This window comes from Cucurbita moschata, unplaced genomic scaffold, assembly GCF_002738365.1.
Source record: "Cucurbita moschata cultivar Rifu unplaced genomic scaffold, Cmos_1.0 Cmo_Scf00024, whole genome shotgun sequence".
NCBI lineage: Eukaryota > Viridiplantae > Streptophyta > Magnoliopsida > Cucurbitales > Cucurbitaceae > Cucurbita > Cucurbita moschata.
In genome coordinates, this window is record NW_019268540.1 from 3,558,841 (window position 1) to 3,576,726 (window position 17,886).

The 17,886-nt window shown below is 37.3% G+C and overlaps 4 protein-coding genes across 7 annotated transcripts; 1 reads left to right on the top strand and 3 right to left on the bottom strand.

The window, feature by feature from the left end:
• Nucleotides 1–1,251: 1,251 nt before the first annotated feature.
• LOC111460907 lies at nucleotides 1,252–7,422 on the bottom strand. 4 transcript variants are annotated; one of them, XM_023104271.1, is made up of 15 exons: nucleotides 7,186–7,421; nucleotides 6,392–6,595; nucleotides 6,131–6,312; nucleotides 5,868–5,994; nucleotides 5,611–5,790; nucleotides 4,741–4,791; nucleotides 3,929–4,622; nucleotides 3,513–3,853; nucleotides 3,318–3,422; nucleotides 3,111–3,184; nucleotides 2,509–2,560; nucleotides 2,263–2,328; nucleotides 2,120–2,163; nucleotides 1,909–1,980; nucleotides 1,252–1,816 (listed from the first exon to the last, which is right to left on the bottom strand). In XM_023104271.1, the coding sequence occupies exons 1-15, from the start codon at nucleotides 7,285–7,287 to the stop codon at nucleotides 1,597–1,599; spliced, it is 2,514 nt and encodes an 837-aa protein (XP_022960039.1). In that variant the 5' UTR covers nucleotides 7,288–7,421; the 3' UTR covers nucleotides 1,252–1,596. The 4 variants fall into 4 exon arrangements, with proteins under 4 accessions (XP_022960039.1, XP_022960037.1, XP_022960036.1 ...); XM_023104269.1 differs by having other exon boundaries at nucleotides 1,909–1,985; nucleotides 3,513–4,622; nucleotides 7,186–7,422; XM_023104268.1 differs by having other exon boundaries at nucleotides 3,513–4,622; nucleotides 7,186–7,420.
• An 805-nt stretch (nucleotides 7,423–8,227) lies between these two features.
• Nucleotides 8,228–10,245, bottom strand: LOC111461217 (40S ribosomal protein S12-like). Its single transcript, XM_023104734.1, has 5 exons — nucleotides 10,151–10,245; nucleotides 9,856–9,909; nucleotides 9,055–9,343; nucleotides 8,658–8,723; nucleotides 8,228–8,560 (listed from the first exon to the last, which is right to left on the bottom strand). The coding sequence occupies exons 2-5, from the start codon at nucleotides 9,861–9,863 to the stop codon at nucleotides 8,501–8,503; spliced, it is 423 nt and encodes a 140-aa protein (XP_022960502.1). The 5' UTR covers nucleotides 9,864–9,909; nucleotides 10,151–10,245; the 3' UTR covers nucleotides 8,228–8,500.
• A 1,838-nt stretch (nucleotides 10,246–12,083) lies between these two features.
• Nucleotides 12,084–14,462, bottom strand: LOC111460618 (uncharacterized protein At2g39795, mitochondrial). Its single transcript, XM_023103821.1, has 3 exons — nucleotides 14,134–14,462; nucleotides 12,735–13,042; nucleotides 12,084–12,542 (listed from the first exon to the last, which is right to left on the bottom strand). The coding sequence occupies exons 1-3, from the start codon at nucleotides 14,377–14,379 to the stop codon at nucleotides 12,380–12,382; spliced, it is 717 nt and encodes a 238-aa protein (XP_022959589.1). The 5' UTR covers nucleotides 14,380–14,462; the 3' UTR covers nucleotides 12,084–12,379.
• A 1,311-nt stretch (nucleotides 14,463–15,773) lies between these two features.
• Nucleotides 15,774–17,788, top strand: LOC111460737 (deSI-like protein At4g17486). Its single transcript, XM_023103996.1, has 3 exons — nucleotides 15,774–16,128; nucleotides 16,727–17,014; nucleotides 17,254–17,788. The coding sequence occupies exons 1-3, from the start codon at nucleotides 15,993–15,995 to the stop codon at nucleotides 17,505–17,507; spliced, it is 678 nt and encodes a 225-aa protein (XP_022959764.1). The 5' UTR covers nucleotides 15,774–15,992; the 3' UTR covers nucleotides 17,508–17,788.
• Nucleotides 17,789–17,886: the final 98 nt, after the last annotated feature.

A 17,886-nucleotide genomic window follows, 5' to 3' on the forward strand; every position in this document is an offset into this window, starting at 1 on the left:
AAAATTTTTTTTTTTTTTTTTTTTTTTTTTTTTTTTTTTTTTAATGATTCGATGTATTAATAATTAAAGCTCTGTTGCCATGAAAAGTATGAGAAAGTGAATAATGATTTGTGGTGATTGTGACTTATCATGGGTTCTTTTTGAAAGAAAAAATGTTGAAATTCCCACCCATCATGTTAAAATTATACTAAAAAATATATTTCAATTTCGTTTTTATTTTGCTAAAATAAAAACATTATATAAAAACCGTTAAAACGGCACTTTTAGGTTTTTGGGGCGCATTGGATTCTTACCAACATTGCTTAATAAATGTAACAAAAAGTTGAATTATGTTAATTCGCTTAACGCTAGTTTAATTCTTGACATGATTGTTAGTGAAGACTATCACAAAAAGACTTAGAGCTTCAATTGCCTTTTTCATTTCACTGCGATCCGACTTAGATTTTCGATTGAAATGAGTGCTATTTTTTTATAATCTTTATCCGGGTTCCTATGCATATCTTTTCTTCCCTGCCTTCTCGGTTGAACAATTTCATTGCATGAACTCCCAGATCACATCTTTTTGTCTATCAACAACCATTTCTTCGTCTCCATTGGCAGTTGTGGTAGATGATGGCAAGACAGAGACAAAAGTGCTGCGAGCAAGTTAGCACCGAGTGCACCTTTTCCATTTTCTGTAGATTCTTTTATTATTTGTTCTGATAAACCACTAGAGTCTTATTTTTTCGAGTCAAAATGAGGATTCAATTCTATTTTAACCTCTATAGTGCCACAACTCACCACTCACTCACGCCTCGACTGCATAGCTAACGATGGTTTCAAATCAAAATAGTGTAAAAAATGCTTTTCAAGAAGGCCGAGAGTATAATAATATAAAAATTTATTGCACATGCTTTTTCAAAAAAGATATTATTAATCGCATTTAATTATGAATGATTAGTAAATAATATTGTTAACGTAACTCACACACAAACATTACTCCTATAATATTTTCTTTTTCTTCTTTGAAAATTACAAATAATTATATTTTTCAGGATTATACATTCCGAAATTAAGCAAAAGATCAATAATTTAAATTCACTTTTTACTTTTTAGTGTTTAGTACCATAGAAACTAAACTAAAACAATTTACATGTTCAATATCCATTGTTCTAACCTAACTTTCTCAACAATTCTTACCATTCTCAGCAAGAAAGGAAGAACTAAAAAACGAAGCTTTAAGACGTCGTCGAACTTACAGCTCCAAATTTCGGTACAAAAAATTCAGCATAGGATCTGTCAATGTATATCAAATATCATAACTTACATTATCTGCACATGTCAGGAAGGTCAAGCTTTGACACAAAACTGTCTGCTTTTGCTATCATTCTGCAACTGATTTAGGCATGGAGGTGTTTATATATGATGGCTGTACTGTTTACAAGACTGGTTAGATCAAAGACTGTTTTTCTTTTCTACTTCTAATGACACAAACAAAGGAACTAAGCTGATCTATGGTCTTTCCTAACGCCCAAAACGACGGTATGCTGACGACGACTCGTACCTCTAATACTGCTAAATTCTTAATCCCAGAGGTTCTGCTTTGTTTCCGGGGCGTTAATCCCGGCCTGCATTCAGCTTCGACTTTAAGCTAATCCTTAGTCTATTGTTTTCTATCAGGTCTATAAGCTTTTTATCATTTCCTTTCGAACCATTGATGCTCCCAGAATCGTCCATTGATTCATCGGTAATAACAGGTTTCTTGAGCATGGAAGTATCGGCAGCTTTCTCGGTCGACTTTGCTGATTCAACTTGAGGTTTTTTCCTGGGTCTACCCCTATAATTCCATGAAAATTTGATAGAACTTGGAGGCCAAATAAGAGTGTGAAATGAAACAAGTAAACAAATGACAAGCAAGCAAGTAGCAACCTTTTGGCCGGAAAACTGGTCTTTTCGTTCTTGTTCGATTCCGACTTGATTTTCCCTTTCCTCTTTCGAGGTCTACGCTAAATCAAAACAAAACTCAATCACAACAATATAGAAACCGAACGACTAGTTAACTTTCAGGTCACTTTGATTCCAGATGCTAAAACGAACAAATTTCTATAGCGAATTATGATTATGTAAGAACGAAGCTTACATATCCAACGAAGCTTCGGATTTCGGGACACCCGTCTCCTCATCCTGCATCAGGATAACATTGAAAAGTAGGAGAAATCAAATTTAAATGGCAATACAAAACTCATGGAAATATGCTAAAATAGTTAAAAGTGAGACACCTACTCCAATTAGCTCATATTTTTGCTTTTTGAGGTTTAATAGTTCTTCGTCACCGTCATCATACGACACCTATGAAAAATAAAAAAGATTCAGAAACTAAAGAAAAATGAAACAATCGAAGACAAGAAAGGCAAACCCGAAACCCGAAACCCGAAACCCGAAACCAAAGGTGTGGTTATATGTGAAGTGAAGCTGTTCATAATATGAACTGGTTATAAAATGGTTGAGGGAAGGATAGGATTATCTTGCCTTGTGCTTTCTCTTAACAGGGTCAAAACTTTGAATAATGCCTTCGTAAAACCTGCAAAACAAAGAAATAAGGAGTTTTACGTTCGTAAATGTCGGGTTTTAGCAGACGTTGTGCAAGGTATCGCCCTTGCTAATTCTCCACCCCAATTAGTTTCATCCTCCCCCAATATGACATCCCGACTATTTACGTGTCTCTTATCGGCTGAATGCCGAAATATATACCCTATGACACGTTCAGGGTAGCCAAGAAGCAAACACCTGATAGCCCGAGGGGCCTTGAGGTTACAACTTTCCTTGGTCCCTGTGGTTAGAGATATATATGGTAGATATTTCGTAAGGATCTGGTAGAGATATATATGGGAGATATTTTGCAACATGTCACGGTTTCACTATTTTAGACCGTGCACCCTCGTGACTCTACTCTCAACAAGAGAAAGCACTAAAAAGTACACCATAACATTCTCCCATAAACATGGAGAACAATAAGGGTGTCCACAGCATTTCATTTCGAAGTTGGTATTAAAAGCTCGACGATTTGGTTACTTTAACGGAGCAAGTCATAAACAACTTCGTCGGGAAAAAATAAATAAAGGGTTACTCACTTCCGGTCCAGGGGCCACCAAACCTTTATTCTCCGACCAACCAGTTCCTCTCCAGCACTTAATACGTCTATTACCTGAAACGAACGTCGATAATACGAGTTAGCAGACATCACGAGAATAAATTTGAAAAAAATATCTTAATTTCGAATCATCGAAGTATGAGGTGCTTTCAATTTACAAGACAAAGGGAAACTATGAAATTCTTACCTCATTTTCCACGATGGCGTGCTTCCTTGTAGCTTTTTCCTGGGAAGAAACCGTTTCTTCCGAGTAATCATCGCCATTTAACTTGGCAGATCTCGAATCCTTCACCTATTAAATGGATAAGAACATGTCGAGATGCCATAAAAAGGTGCACCAGAAGAATAAAGACGACAAATAGCGAAGAAATTTTCGTGGTACCTCACAGGTTGATGATTTATGAACATTTCTATCCATATTAGTATCCGGAGATTTCACGATAACACCCTTTCGGTCTGCTGCTGATTCATCCCCATCGGTGCTCTTCGCTCTCAACTTCATAACCAAATGCACCGATCGTTTTTCCTTGTAATCGGAAGTATCTTCTGAAACAACACATCCAGGATCGAGGGTTGTTTTATCCTTCTCGGATTCAACGACTTTAGATTTCCTTGACCTTGCTGGAGCCTTTTCTTCCATCATTTTCATGGTCTCGTTTACCACTTCGTCTTCAGATCGTATACATTTCTCTTCAGCATGTGCGGAAGACTCCTTTTCTACCTCTGTTGACAAAGAAGCCGTTTCGAGTCTTGGGCTTACAGAAGAAAATTTAGGTACTTTTTTCTTCCTCGACTTACCAACTTTAGATTTCCTCGAACTCGCCTGAGCTTTTTTTTCTGTCTTTTTCATGTTCTCGTTCACCACTTCGTCTTCCGATTGTATATGTTTCTCTTCAGCATGTGCAGAGGACTCCCCTTCTACCTTCGTCGACAAAGAAGCCTTTTCACCTCGGCTTACGGAAGAAAATTTAGTTCCTTTATCCTTCCGAGCCTTACCAACTTTAGATTTCCTCGAACTCGCCTGAGCTTTTTCTTCCTTTTTCATGTTCTCATTTACCGCTTCGTTTTCAGATCGTGTACGTTTCTCTTCAGCATGTGAAGACTCTTTTTCTACCTCTGTTGGCAAAGAAACCTTTCTTACTTTTCGTCGTACAGGAGAAAAATTAGTTTCTTCGACATTAGACTTTCTGCGATTGGATAGCCTGAACTTTTCCCGTCCTTTTCCAATCCAATAATGATCATAGCCTTCATCTGGATTCATTAAGGAGTTCGGTTTCCTGCCTCGTTTCTTTGGTACAGAGTCTAAACTGTCAGGTTCTTCAGTTTCTGTCGTTTTTGATTGCTTACTCTGTTTTTGTGATTTTCTCGAGGACGCCTTGATTGTGTTGTCATTCTTGGCTGCATCTATACCATTGGATATCAATGATTCTGAAGCAGCATCGGTTTGAGGATTCTCTTCAATACTTGCATTTGGTGTATGCCTCTCCGTCACCTATTTGGCACGATTATATATTAGTTTACGATATTGCACTCCAGAAGCCGTTAATGTGGATTTTTTTAGGGTGCGGGATTCAGAAGAAATTGGATAACATATAGATAAAAATACATACCAGTGTCGGCTCGTTTGAATTCATCGTCTTCTCTTCGCTCTTTCCATTTTCCTGAATCATTCAATAAAATGTCATAAAAGCAGTTTCATAAAGGATCATCTCATCAAGACTTGACATGAAGTTTAGTTAGTTTCAAAGATAATACGAAGACTAAAGAGGAATGAGGTTCGGCTCTATACATATATTTAGGTTAAGACATCGGGTTGCTTATGTGGCTCTTCTAACAAATTAACCGAGGCATTTATTCTTGGAACTTGATGCCCATGAGCACAAGACTGTGTCGAGTAACTATATATTCTTAAGCAAATGTTGTAATGGCCCAAGCCCACCGCTAGGAGATATTGTCCTCTTCGGGCTTTCCCTTTCGAGCTTCCCCACGAGGTTTTTAAAATGTGTCTACTAAGGAGAGGTTTCCACACCCTTATAAAGAATGTTTTGTTCTCCTCCCCAACCGATATGGGATCTCACAATCCACCCTCCTTCGAGGCCCAATGTCCTCGCTGGCACTCGTTCCTTTCTCCAATCGATGTGTGACCCCCCAATCCACCCCCCTTCAAGGCCTAGCGTCCTTGCTGGCACACCACCTCGTGTCCACCCTCATTCGATCGCCCAGTGTTTGGCTTTGATACCATTTGTAACAGCCCAAACCCACCGCTAGCCGATATTGTTCTCTTTAAGGCTTTCCCACAAGGTTTTTAAAACGCATCTACTCAGGAGAGATTTCCACACCCTTATAAAGAATGCTTTGTTCTCCTCTCCAACCGATGTGAGAACTCACACATATTAACCTTATGAGGCAATTCATCTATATATAACCATTCTCAACCGTACCAATTCAAACATCTTTCAGTATTAGTCGGTAGAACTCACCAAATGATTCCCAGCATCAATGTTAACCGTTCCATTTTGGCATATAGAAACAACTATAGGAGCGTAGTCATCCAATGAAGCACCGAGAGACTGAATCGCACCCATAAGATAAGGCTGGAGCTTAGTAGCACAGTTAGACATAACCTTTTCTCCCAATTTCCACGAAATAGAACCTGCTTCCTATAATAACGAGCGAACCAATTAATCGAGGATAATATAAAAGAAATAAAGTTAGGAATAAGAAACACGGGAGATACCTGATTTTCCTTTCGGACACTAACTAAAATAGGCCTGAGAAGATCCGATGAGATTTCTTCACTCTCATCTAACACATTAGTCATAATTGCTTCCATGGCTGAAAAAACAGCAGGTGGATGGTTGGACCTTAGAATTTGGAGAAAATAAATCAAGATTAGACGAACAAAATAAAGTTTAGAATATCAGAAACATAACATCAAGATCGGAGAAACCTCTCCAAATCGAAGTTAAAATAGCACGAAAAGAAAATTTTATGAACTACCTAATGATCTTTAGAAAACTCTGGATCATCTCGAGAATCAAACTGTCACACTCCAGATCCAGCATCACTAAGCACGAACGGACCTTTGCAACAGCGTCAAGAATGGATAAAGCCTTTGTATAACAACGACCCGACATATGTGACAACTTTCTAAAAGCTTCTAAAGTCAACTGAAAAGTAACCTGCACCAGTGGAAATCGAAGAAATAACTAAAAAATCCACCAGAACATGCTTGTCGAGAATGAGCAGCTTCAAAGTTACCTTCATTTTCTCATCATCGTAAGGGGCATCTGGCGCTGTAATTCTTGTTATTTCGGTAATGCAGGATGTTACGGTAACCTTGACATCCTCGTCTGAGTGCTTCATAAGCTTATCGGAAACTAACGCTTTCATCAAGGGCAGGAGTGCATCACGCATAGATTTCGTTGGCGATTGCTCCACATTTGTTAATAGACACTCAGCTTTCTGAACAAAATTGGGACAGAAGTTACATAATCAGACTAACTACCCCGAGGGGGAACGGAACACATATCCCAAACGAAATCAACTCCTAGAGAAAAACTTTTGCAATAAACTCTAATTAAACGCTTCCCCTAACACCAATTTCAGGTTTAGAACATGTTTTTAGTTGGCTGGATCCCAAAAATCATAATAAACTTACCCTTCATGTAAAAAGTAGCAAATAATTTGGTGGCAGGCAGATGAACAATGAGCAGTGTTCTATCACGAAGGCCTGATGGGGCAATTACCTTGCAAGAATTTCCCCTATTACTCTACGAGTCCTACTGAAGTATTGACTCAATATTTTCTTGGTAAGCTAATGTAAATTGCAGAAAACCTTAAAATCTTCGAAAAGCGTTAGGGAAAGAGGCGTAATCTTTGGTACCCCCAATTCATATCGAGGCATGAAGAGATAAGAACAGGTGGTTTCTCAAGTGAAACCCATAAAAACCCATTTGAAATTCATGTAAATTAACGAAAACCCAGAAAAATTATGCATAACAAGAGGCGAAACGAGCAGTGTAAAAGAGAAGAGAGTAGAATCGCATCCTTACATCGAGAGCTTTGAGAAGCGCATCAGTGGAAGAAGGAGGGTTTAGGAGCTCAGTCCCGACCTCCTTAAGCTGCTCCTCGAGCTCTTTCTCAGACGAGCTCATATCCAAAATTTCAATTCAGTCGTCGAAATGAGTCATAGAAACCACAGCTACGTCTTGTTCAAAGGTGTTTGGAGCATGCAAATAGGGAGTTGAAGAATAATGGGTAGTTTCGGATTTGTCGCTTGGAATCAATTTTGGTTCATTCCTTGGGCTTCAAATCCGATAAAGTTCAATTCTTTTTCCCTCGTTTCTTGTTCGTTCTCTTTTTCCCTTGGCGCCTTTTGGCTTCGTTTTTGGCGCTGATTACTTAGCACTGGTTCAATGCGAGTGTGACCACATTCAACTTATGAACTGGGTTATTAAGAATTTAATTTTTTTTTAATAATTATTTCAACACTCAAAATGTTCATTTATTGTCTTCTTGAGAATCGAATACTAAAATTGCTTTTGAATTTGAAGCTTGTTCTTTACCAAAATTGCTCTCAATCCAAATTCATGTGTTCCCATTTAACCAAAATGGGTTTGTTTGTTGTATTGTCCTTGAAAACTTCATGCCTATAATATGCATTGGCTTCATTCATATACTTAATATGATAATATTGCTTAGTACAAATTGGCGTTATTGTTTATCTTAAACTTAACTTATTGTGTTTTTGCAAGTTAATCTTTGTTCTATGTCAGAACATAATTAATTACCAACCATTTTTTTACCTGGAAAAAACAGTACACCAAAATTATGGATAATAATTACAGTCACATTATTCACATATGCATTTATATTCTGACAATCACCTTTAATATCGACCTGACATAAGTTTCGAGATCATGGAGAGTTTCGTTTGAAATATACAAACCCCAAGTTCATCTTTTGACTATCAACAACATTCCATGCTGTAAATTAATCTAAGAATGACTTCAAACAGCAAATAACAGATTATTTTCTTTCAGCAAGCTTCAAACGAGGATAATTGTCATTTTAAAACTCTAATTTAAGTATGAATTCAGCATAAAAAGATGATAAATATCAATTCCAGATTTTCCTTGGCAAGGATCCTCTTGATGAACAAATTGTTCTGTTTGCCGGAATGATTATGAGCTCCACATCAATGAACTCGGAGGATAAAAACCAGTCTTTCCAATTGATAAACAAAGAAGAAGACATTATAGGGTGTTGTTAAGAAACAAAACAGTGCGCCAAATCTAAACATAACTACCGATCAAAAACTTTCTAAGTGAGACCAACAACTGTTGTCTCGGCAGACCATTTTGATAATCAATTTGAACTCACATGCTTCTGAACAATGTGAAGTGCCTCGTGATCCTCACCAAAGTCCTGGTAATAACACATTCAAATTCCAAGTAAACAATAGTGTTTTATAAGATAACGAGCAGAATATTTGCTCGAGAAGTGAATGAGCACACAGATGTACCTTAACTACCACACAAGAGCAACCGACAACTTTCCTTGCCTTTCCTTCAGAATCAATCTTGCATAGCTTCATAAGACAAAATATGAAAAAGAAAATTACTTAGGCTGAACTCATATGGGAAAGAATGCAAAACCAAAGTTATCAAGGTGGTGTTAGCAGGTCACTTTAGGTAAACGTGAAGCATAAAGATATTATGGGTAAATCCTAATATACTCTAGAACATGTAAACATGAAGCTAAATATCAATAGGTAACAGGTTCAATCTTGCAATGTTGGTGGAATTAGTATAGCATAGTTCATAATCGTGCAAGCGATAATGAAAACACGGAGAAGGTAAACTATTATATCTAGATGGAAAGTTAAGAAATATGTCTAAACAAGATTAAACAACACTTACACCAGCCCACTCGCCAAGGGTCTTTGCGCTAGGAACTGTCATCAAGTTGACGTTGTGCTCGGCACAAAGTGCTTTGACTAGTTTGATATAATCTGGCTGATTGCAGTCTTCCCCCAAGACACAGAGCTGAGCAGCATGCTTCTCAATAGCTTTAGCACTCTCGTGTAGGCCGCGAACAAGCCCACCATGAGCCAATGACTTTCTAAGAACAAGCTGCAAAGCAGTCTCAATGTCCATCGGCTCACCTAGAGCTGGGGTGGGAGCCTCAACCACAACTGCACCTTCATCACTGCAAAAGAAAACAAGTTGAAAGGGTTTCAATATTCCTCTATGGCATGCTGCTAAAACAACTTAAGGCAATTAAAAACCCGTTGCAGCAAATATTCGTTAACAAATGAAGAAGCTTCAATAATAGTTCACTACTAGACAAGTGACATATGAGGAACCATTAACCTTCGCGAACTAATACTACAGAGCAACGTATAAATCACATACAGAAGTTCAAAGTTACATAATTCGTACGACCCAAGACCAAGACGTATTAATAAGCATCTCAAGTCATCAAGATTTACAGTTTAATCGCCTTCACCAATCGAGACTCCATGAATAAACGTCTTTCTAAATCATACCCTAGTATAGCAAGCGCTCAACTAGTTGATTGCAAGCAGCAGATTTCACTTCTTATGAATGAAAGCATTGTCTATATCCAAGACATTGAAAACGAAGCGACGAGATATAACACAAAAATAAATGGCAATTGACAGGGAAAATAGCAATTGCTACAAACAAGTTTCTACTCACGCTGACATTTTTCTTCTCAATTAGAAGTTAGTTCTCCTTCCTGTAGCAAAGAAACTGTAAAACAAAATAAACAGACAAACCAATTAAAATGAAACCAAGAACCAACAATCTGAAAAGAAATCAAATACTTGTAGGGTAATCCACTAATCTATTCGTTCTAATGGGGGAGGGGGCCTTTCGATTCTGATAGTCAAATATGGGCCGATCTGAGTAATTGTGGACAAAAGGGAAGAGATAACAATGGCCATGGGTGAGAAGAACAACAATCGCTCGCCAGAGAGAGAGAGAGGATTACCAGAGATTGAGAGATGACGACGGCGGCGGCGGCACAATGACTGAGAAGAGGAGGGAATTTGAAGAGAAAATTAGGGGTTTATGAAAGTCCTCTGGTGTCATATAAATGGGCTCGTTTATTGGGCTTCGTAGATATAGAAAGAAGCTGGGCCGTCAGTATTGGGTTCAATATTTTGATTTGTTTCTTCTTTGAGTTCTTTACAACCTAAAAATCGGCCCATAAATCCTAAATTCTAAATCTTTAAGCAGTAAATCTAATATTTTTCTAATAAAAATATAGAATACAAATCCTAAATTAAAATTTAATAGATTATAAATAAAAATATAGAAAAAAAGCATTTACCCTAAATATAAAAAAAAAAGTAGTACTAATTAAATAAATTGTAACTCCTAAATAAATAATTAAGAAGTTCAAGATTTAGTTTAACGAATAGATAAAAATAATAATAATAAATTTAGGGTCGAGGATCTATCAATCGGTTCCATCGATTCCTTTTTTATCGAGCTCTAAACATTGGTCATTCCATCGATTCCTTTTTGATCGAGCTCTAAACATTGGTCAGCCTAAACCTAATTCAATAGTTAGTTCGGTAATAATTTCAAAAAAACTTGCATTCTGCTGGTTGTGATATTTTAAAGCTCAATAAAAGTAATTTATTCTAAAATTTCGTACCATTTCATACCTTTTCCGTTTCCGTAATAATTTTAAAAAAGTAAGTTTTGTCATCTAAAAAGTCAAGTATACCCCCAAAGTTCTATAACCCATGAATCTTTGTGCAAAACCTGAGCCAGAAACCACCGGAATCAAGTCATTAGCAGATGAACTTCCATGGCTGCAACAAGTTTCAATGGATAGCCACCAAAATGCTTACAGGCGAGACAGAAAAGTGGCTAAAATACCTTGTAAGTTGGGTATAAATTCGAGCGTGTGTGCTCTTGCTCTGCAGGCTTCAGTAAATCACTTGGAATTCAAGCGCATTCAGTGATTCACAACCCTTCTACGCATGCACTAATTATTGGTTCATTTTATTAGATGAACACGACTCTCCATAATGGTATATATTGTCCCTTCTGAGCCTAAGCTTTTATGACTTTATTTTAGACTTTCCTAAAATGCCTCGTACCAATGGAGATAGTATTATTTGATTATAAAATCATGAAAATTCTCTAAATTAGTCTATACCTTTGAGCTTGATGTCTGGGACATGCAGCCTCTTTACAAGCAAGTGGCAGCTGGCCAATGGCCACCGCTGGAGAATTATCTGTCGGGGGCCTCACCAGTACTGCCATCAGGCAGGGGAGCAGCAAGGTTTGATGGCGACATGGCGCTGTCACCAAATAGACTCGTGGATCCAAAGCATTATTGTAATGAACTGCATGAGCTAGACTGTTTAGGTTTCTCCCTGAGGCTGTAACTGTAAGAAGATAAACAGAAGTTTACCTTGCTGATTACTCTTGGACTTTTCGTCAAAATTTTAAAGCGCGTGTATAGAGAGAGGTTTCTACACTCTTATAAGGAATGTTTCGCTCTCCTCTCCAACCAATGTAGGATCTCACAGTGCACCCCCATTAGGGGTCCAATGTCCTCGCTACCACATTATTCGGTGTCTGGCTTGGATGCCATTTGTAACAACCCAAGTCCACCGCAGATATTGTCCCCTTTAGACTTTCCCCTTCTGGTAAAAAAATGTGCAAAAGTCTTGATAATAGTAATGGTCAATCATTCAAATCTTGTTTAATGTTCGACATTAATGGTCAATAATTCAAATCTTGTTTCATGTTCGACATTAATAGTCAATAATTCAAATCTTGTTTCACGTTCGACATAGAAGATAAAACTAATACGCATGGAGAAAAATACTGTGAAACAATGAAAAGGAAAGACCCAACAGATCATCTCTACTGAAATCAAGTAGGTTTAATGTGGCATAAGATTGTCGACAAGCCATTTTCTTGATTTCGTACCTTTTATACTTCACAGTCGATTAATCCACTAGGAAAGTTCAGACCTAGAAGATATAAGTCACATAATAATGTATTCTCGAAGAGTAGACAGGAACGGAAGCTGGAATCTTGTTATGAAGACAATCATCCTCTTTAATTTTGTATAAAATACTTCATATATTGGATAGTCTAATACAAAAGGGTCAATATTACATACCAGAAATAGATATCGGTAGCGCCAACAGCAAACAACTATTTCTCATCTGAAAATACTGCAGAATCAATTTCAATTAACTTCAATGAATGCTTTTACGGTTTCCATCCACCTAATGAATTCGGTTTTATCCTTGTTCTTCATATATTTATGCAAGAAAACAGCTAGCTGATCGTCCACCCCCCTTGCTTCAAGATAGTCATAGAGTGAGTTTTGCAAGTCATCATCCAATTCCCTGTGCACGAAATTAATTCTCAGGAAGCTGGAAGAAACATCGGTTTAATAATTGAGGCAAGGAGATATATTTAAATAAGAACAATAAGCTGAAGATTGTCACCGACATCATATGCACGTAATTATTTGCTACTACTGTTCATCATACTTGGAATCAGAGTACAAAAAAATTTAAGGGCTTTGGAAATCATACTTGAATGCTGGTCCAGCATAGGGTTGAGCTGGCATCTTTTCACCTCGGCGTGTCAAAAGCCTGTCAATCTCTAGATCATTTGGCCAAGCTGAACACATAATCTCCAAAACTTCACTGCTATCTCTTTTGGTTATATTGACAATAATGGTAATGTGAAGAAGCACATCTTCCCCAGGAGGCGTCCTAGCGTGATCAAACATGGTCACTTCAATCTTTATATTCTCATTCTCCCCATACTCTCTTTCCAATCTGATCCACTGCTCGCCTGGCCTTTCATCAATTGTAAAGGCGCCAAATTTTGTAACAGGCTGAAAATGAGAAGAGATCTCAAAATCGAAACTGGAAAACAATCAAAACTAATTAAAGCTATTTAATGTAAACCAACAGCTTGAGTATTCTGTTTAATGTTTCAGTGGTGATTCAACATAGTATCAGGACTTATAATGTTATTTTCTCTCCAATTAACACTATATCTGCTTCTGGGACCTTGTACCAATTTCTAGCTGACAATTGAAGAGTATTTGAATATAATATGCGATTGAATTTACCATAACCAATCCGCTATTGTAATGGTGGTTTAGCCCTTGCGAATGAAGCATCGAAACAAGAATATCTGAATGCAAATTCCAACTCCAAATACCCACAATTTATTTGCATTGTTAGTGGCTGAAAAATGAGATTGATCCCATTGATCCTACCGACGAATACACTCTTCACAATGGTATGATATTCTCCACTTTGAGGATAAGCTCTCGTGGGTTTGCTCTGGGCTTCCCCAAAAGGCCTCATACCAATGAAGAGAGTATTCTTTCATTATAAACTCATGATCATTCCCTAAATTAACTCATGATCAATGGAGAGAGTATTCTTTCATTATAAACTCATGATCATTCCCTAAATTAACTCATGATCAATGGAGAGAGTATTCTTTCATTATAAACTCATGATCATTCCCTACATTAGCAGCTGATGTGGGACTTTCATCATCTAACACCCACATCACCAAACCAATTAAAAGTACAAACACTCCTACGAAGATGTTAGTAGTTAAAGGAAAGCATGGACGACGAAACTATTCAATCGAAATTTTTTACTACAGAATAGCTGAACCTCGGAAGAACAGCCCACTAAACAACGGCGATGCTCAATTTTCTGAACGTTCGTAAAGTTTTCGCGTGCAGTTAATTTGGGGACACTCATAAAGCTTCTGTTACTTCGAAGGCAGAACCCATCCATACATGCAATTATTAACATCGAGAACTCTTCCAAACTAACTACAGAGCTACAATACAAAAATTGAGGAACTACGATAATCCACTAGGCACTAAATTAACTTCGTCTAGAACTTCTCATATTTCATATTTCAACTCGCGGCAGAGAGAATAATAGAGAAGCCAACCTGATCGGGAGGATGCCGTTCGAGTTCATATCGGATTTCGTTACGGAGAAGTCTGAGAATGCTGCCTTCGAACGCAGATCTACGCATCTCGGATATGTAATGGCGCAGTGTCTTGAAGAGAACGCAGGGGTTTTCAGGAGGAAATGGAATGGGATTTAGTCGGTGCGCCTGCGACATGAGAGCCTTGTGAGAAGAAGAAGAAGAAAACTGAAGGCATTTTCTCAATGGTCGAATCACTCGCGCCATTGATGTGATGAATTTGAATCGAGGGGAAGACGAAGAGGAGATTGATCTTCCTTGGGGTTTAGGGTTTAAGCACACCCACACTCCTCCGCTACTACATTAAGAAATAATAATAGATAAAATAAATAAAATATAAAATTACAAATTTATCCGACAATTGTGTCTGTTTGATATCACAATTCCACACCAATATTATTGGTGTAAGACTTTCATCGTCCAATACCTCTCCTCGAATAAAGTACATTCTTCCCTTAATCGAGACTCGACTCATTATCTTTTGTTCGACATTTAAGAATTTATCAATCTATTAGCACGACTAAGTTTAGATCATAATCCTCCCCTTAATCGAGGCTCGACTCCTTTTCTTTTGGAGTTTTTTGTTCGACATTTAAGGATTTACCAATCTATTGGCACGACTAAGTTTAGGGCATGATCCTCTCCTTAATCGAGGCTCGACTCCTTTTCTTTTGGAGTCCTTTGTTTGACCTCCCATTAATCGAGGCTCGACCTCTTTTCTTTTGGAGTCCTTTGTTCGACCTCCCTTAATCGAGTCTCGACTCTTTTTCTTTTGGAGTTCTTTGTTCGACATTTAAGATTTACCAATCTATTGGCACAACTAAGTTTAGGGCATGGCTCTGATACCATGTTAGAGGAACACGACTCTCCACAATGGTATGATATTGTCCACTTTGAGCACAAGGCTTTGCTTTGGACTTCCCCAAAAGGCCTCACACTAGTGAGGGTGTATTTTTTTATTACAAACTCGTGATCATTTCCTAAATTACTCGGGTACTTTTATCCTCGAACAAAGAGAATAATCTTCACAAAAATGAATAAATAAAACCAAGAAAAAGAAAGTGAATATAAAAATAATTTTCCACCTCATCGACTAGACAGCCCAACAATTTATTTTTTTTAATAACGAAAATCCAACTAAGTCACTCGTATTACAAATTATTGGTCTTATCCAAATATTTTTAACATATTAAATTATTTAGATATTAAATATTAAAAAAAAAAGTGTACATGTCACGCCGCTTTTATTATTCACATTGACATTATTATATGAAAATTTAAATGCAAATAATAAAATAAATAAAAAGGTATATAAAAATAAATAAAAATGTATCTTTTAAAATTTTAAATTATTATAGACCGATTTGTTTTTAAGTTAAAAGGATTAAATAAATATTGAATTTTTTCCCGACAATAACTTATAAAATTAAGCTGTTACACATTAAATTGTTGAAATTCTGTAATTAATTAGTGTTTATTACAAATTAAAATTCTCGAGCTAAAATAAATTATTATTTAAACTAAGTAAAACTGAAAAGCCTTCAGTGGCATTACTGTAATTTAAGCTCCAAACTAAGGTCGATGATATACACTTACAAAAATAAAATCAACCACGGTCCAGATCATATCTAAGGTACTCAACAATGAGTCGCCGCCGGTGACGCCCGTTAGAATTGAAACTCAGAGATTAGAGTTACCATTCTTCTCCACAGATTTTGAATTTCAAAATTTCCTCCATCTCTTCAGGATATACTCTGTGTTTTTCCTTCTCCATTTTTTGCGAGTTTTTTTGTTCTTTGCCATGAATTGAAGTCTGAAGAATGTTGTTGTTTAAGAAACCAGTCGGGAAACAAACCGGAGGATCCGTGCCGGTGTATCTCAATGTGTACGATCTGACCGCGATTAATGGCTACGCTTACTGGTTTGGCCTTGGTGTTTTCCATTCAGGAGTTCAAGGTCAGTAATGGCTATAATGGCTTCCATTTGATCTTCGTTTTCGAAGGCGTTTCGTGAGTTTTTCTTTTTCTGTTTTCTCGTAGCTGAAGCTCTTATGATGCTTTGCCGTTTCTTGTGATCTTGCTAATTCGTTGATGCGATGCGATATACTCCGTTTTCCATGTTTTGTGCTCTGAGGGAGAATGAATCGGAGAGTGTGAAAGATTTTATTGAAACGTGTGCTGTGTGACTCGAGAGATGCATCAGTATAGAAAAATTATTCCGATTATTCTAACACTTCTTCTTCTTTTTCTTTTTTGATTTTTTTTTATAACGACATCGGCTCACTTATGGTATTTCTGTTCTCGATTTTGCATTTTCTGTCAATTAGGCTACTAACTACATCGAACTTCGAACATTTTCCCATTCGGCAGACGAGTAAATTTTCCGACAAGTGGAAACCTCGTTTCTGATTTCTCTTTTATTTCCAGCTTTCCGTTTGAACCAGGTCGTTTTCGTTATTGTATACGATTTCGGTGCCGGTGAAGTTCATACGCTCAAATCTGGCAGATCTTTCAGCTGTATTTGCTGAACTCGATTTGATGTTTTTGAATTGCAGTTCATGGTGTGGAATACGCATTTGGAGCTCACGAGTACTCAACAACAGGAATTTTTGAAGGAGTGCCGAAGCAATGCCATGGATTTAGATTTAGGAAGTCAGTTTTGATAGGCAAAACAGATATGAAACCATCAGAGGTGAGAGCTTTAATGGAGGAACTTGCTCAAATCTACAAAGGAAATGCTTATAATCTAATCACCAAAAACTGCAACCATTTTTGCAACGACGCTTGTGTTAAACTCACAGAAAATTCCATCCCAAATTGGGTTAATCGCCTTGCTAGAATTGGTAAGAAAACACCTCTTTCTTTTTATCCATCTGTGGCTTGCTAGAACTAGAATTTGATTGGAAGTTCATTTAAAGGGCTAGAACACAACCCGATTAGCATTTGGGTTCTTTTTTTTTGTTTTGCTTGTGAATCTGGAGTTCTGATCTTGTTGGTTCTGGTTAAATTTCTTGTGAGCTTGCTTGATTCTGTGCTACACCATTTTGGATCAATGTGTGCTGTTTTTTCTTTTCCTTTTCAGGCTTTCTTTGCAATTGTGTTCTACCAGTGACCTTCAATTCCACCAGAATCAGACACCACCACAGAATTGAAGACAAAGTTGTAACCATGGAAACAAAGAAGGATTTAACAAGTCAATCCACCAAAACTCCCAATTCTAATCCCTCTTCTTCTGCAACTTCTTCTCCTTCCTCGACGTTTCGTCGAGGAAGAAGCCGAACAAGACGAGCTCCTCCTCCATCTTCTCCATTGTTTTCTCATTCTTCATCTTCCTGATATATGGACATCACAGCTCCTAGCTACAAAACAGTCACAGTTCTTATCTTTTCCTTAATGTCTTCTTCCTTGTGATCTTGGAATATCACTCTCAATCAGAAGCATTCACTTATATGCTTTGGATTCCCTTGAAATGTTCTTTTTTCCCCTCTTCTTGTTCTTTTTCCCCCTCTTTCTCTTTCTTTTTGCATTCATCATCTTTGAATACTCCAAAGGAACAATTCCAAGTTGTAAAAGTTGATATTATTGTGAACTTCAAATCCCAATTCATATTCTCATAATCTGAACAAAGTGTAGATTTTTTGTTACTTGAAATATAAGTAAACACAATCTTCGTGTCAAAGTGATTAGAAAATCATGGAGCACACTAACCTAAGAT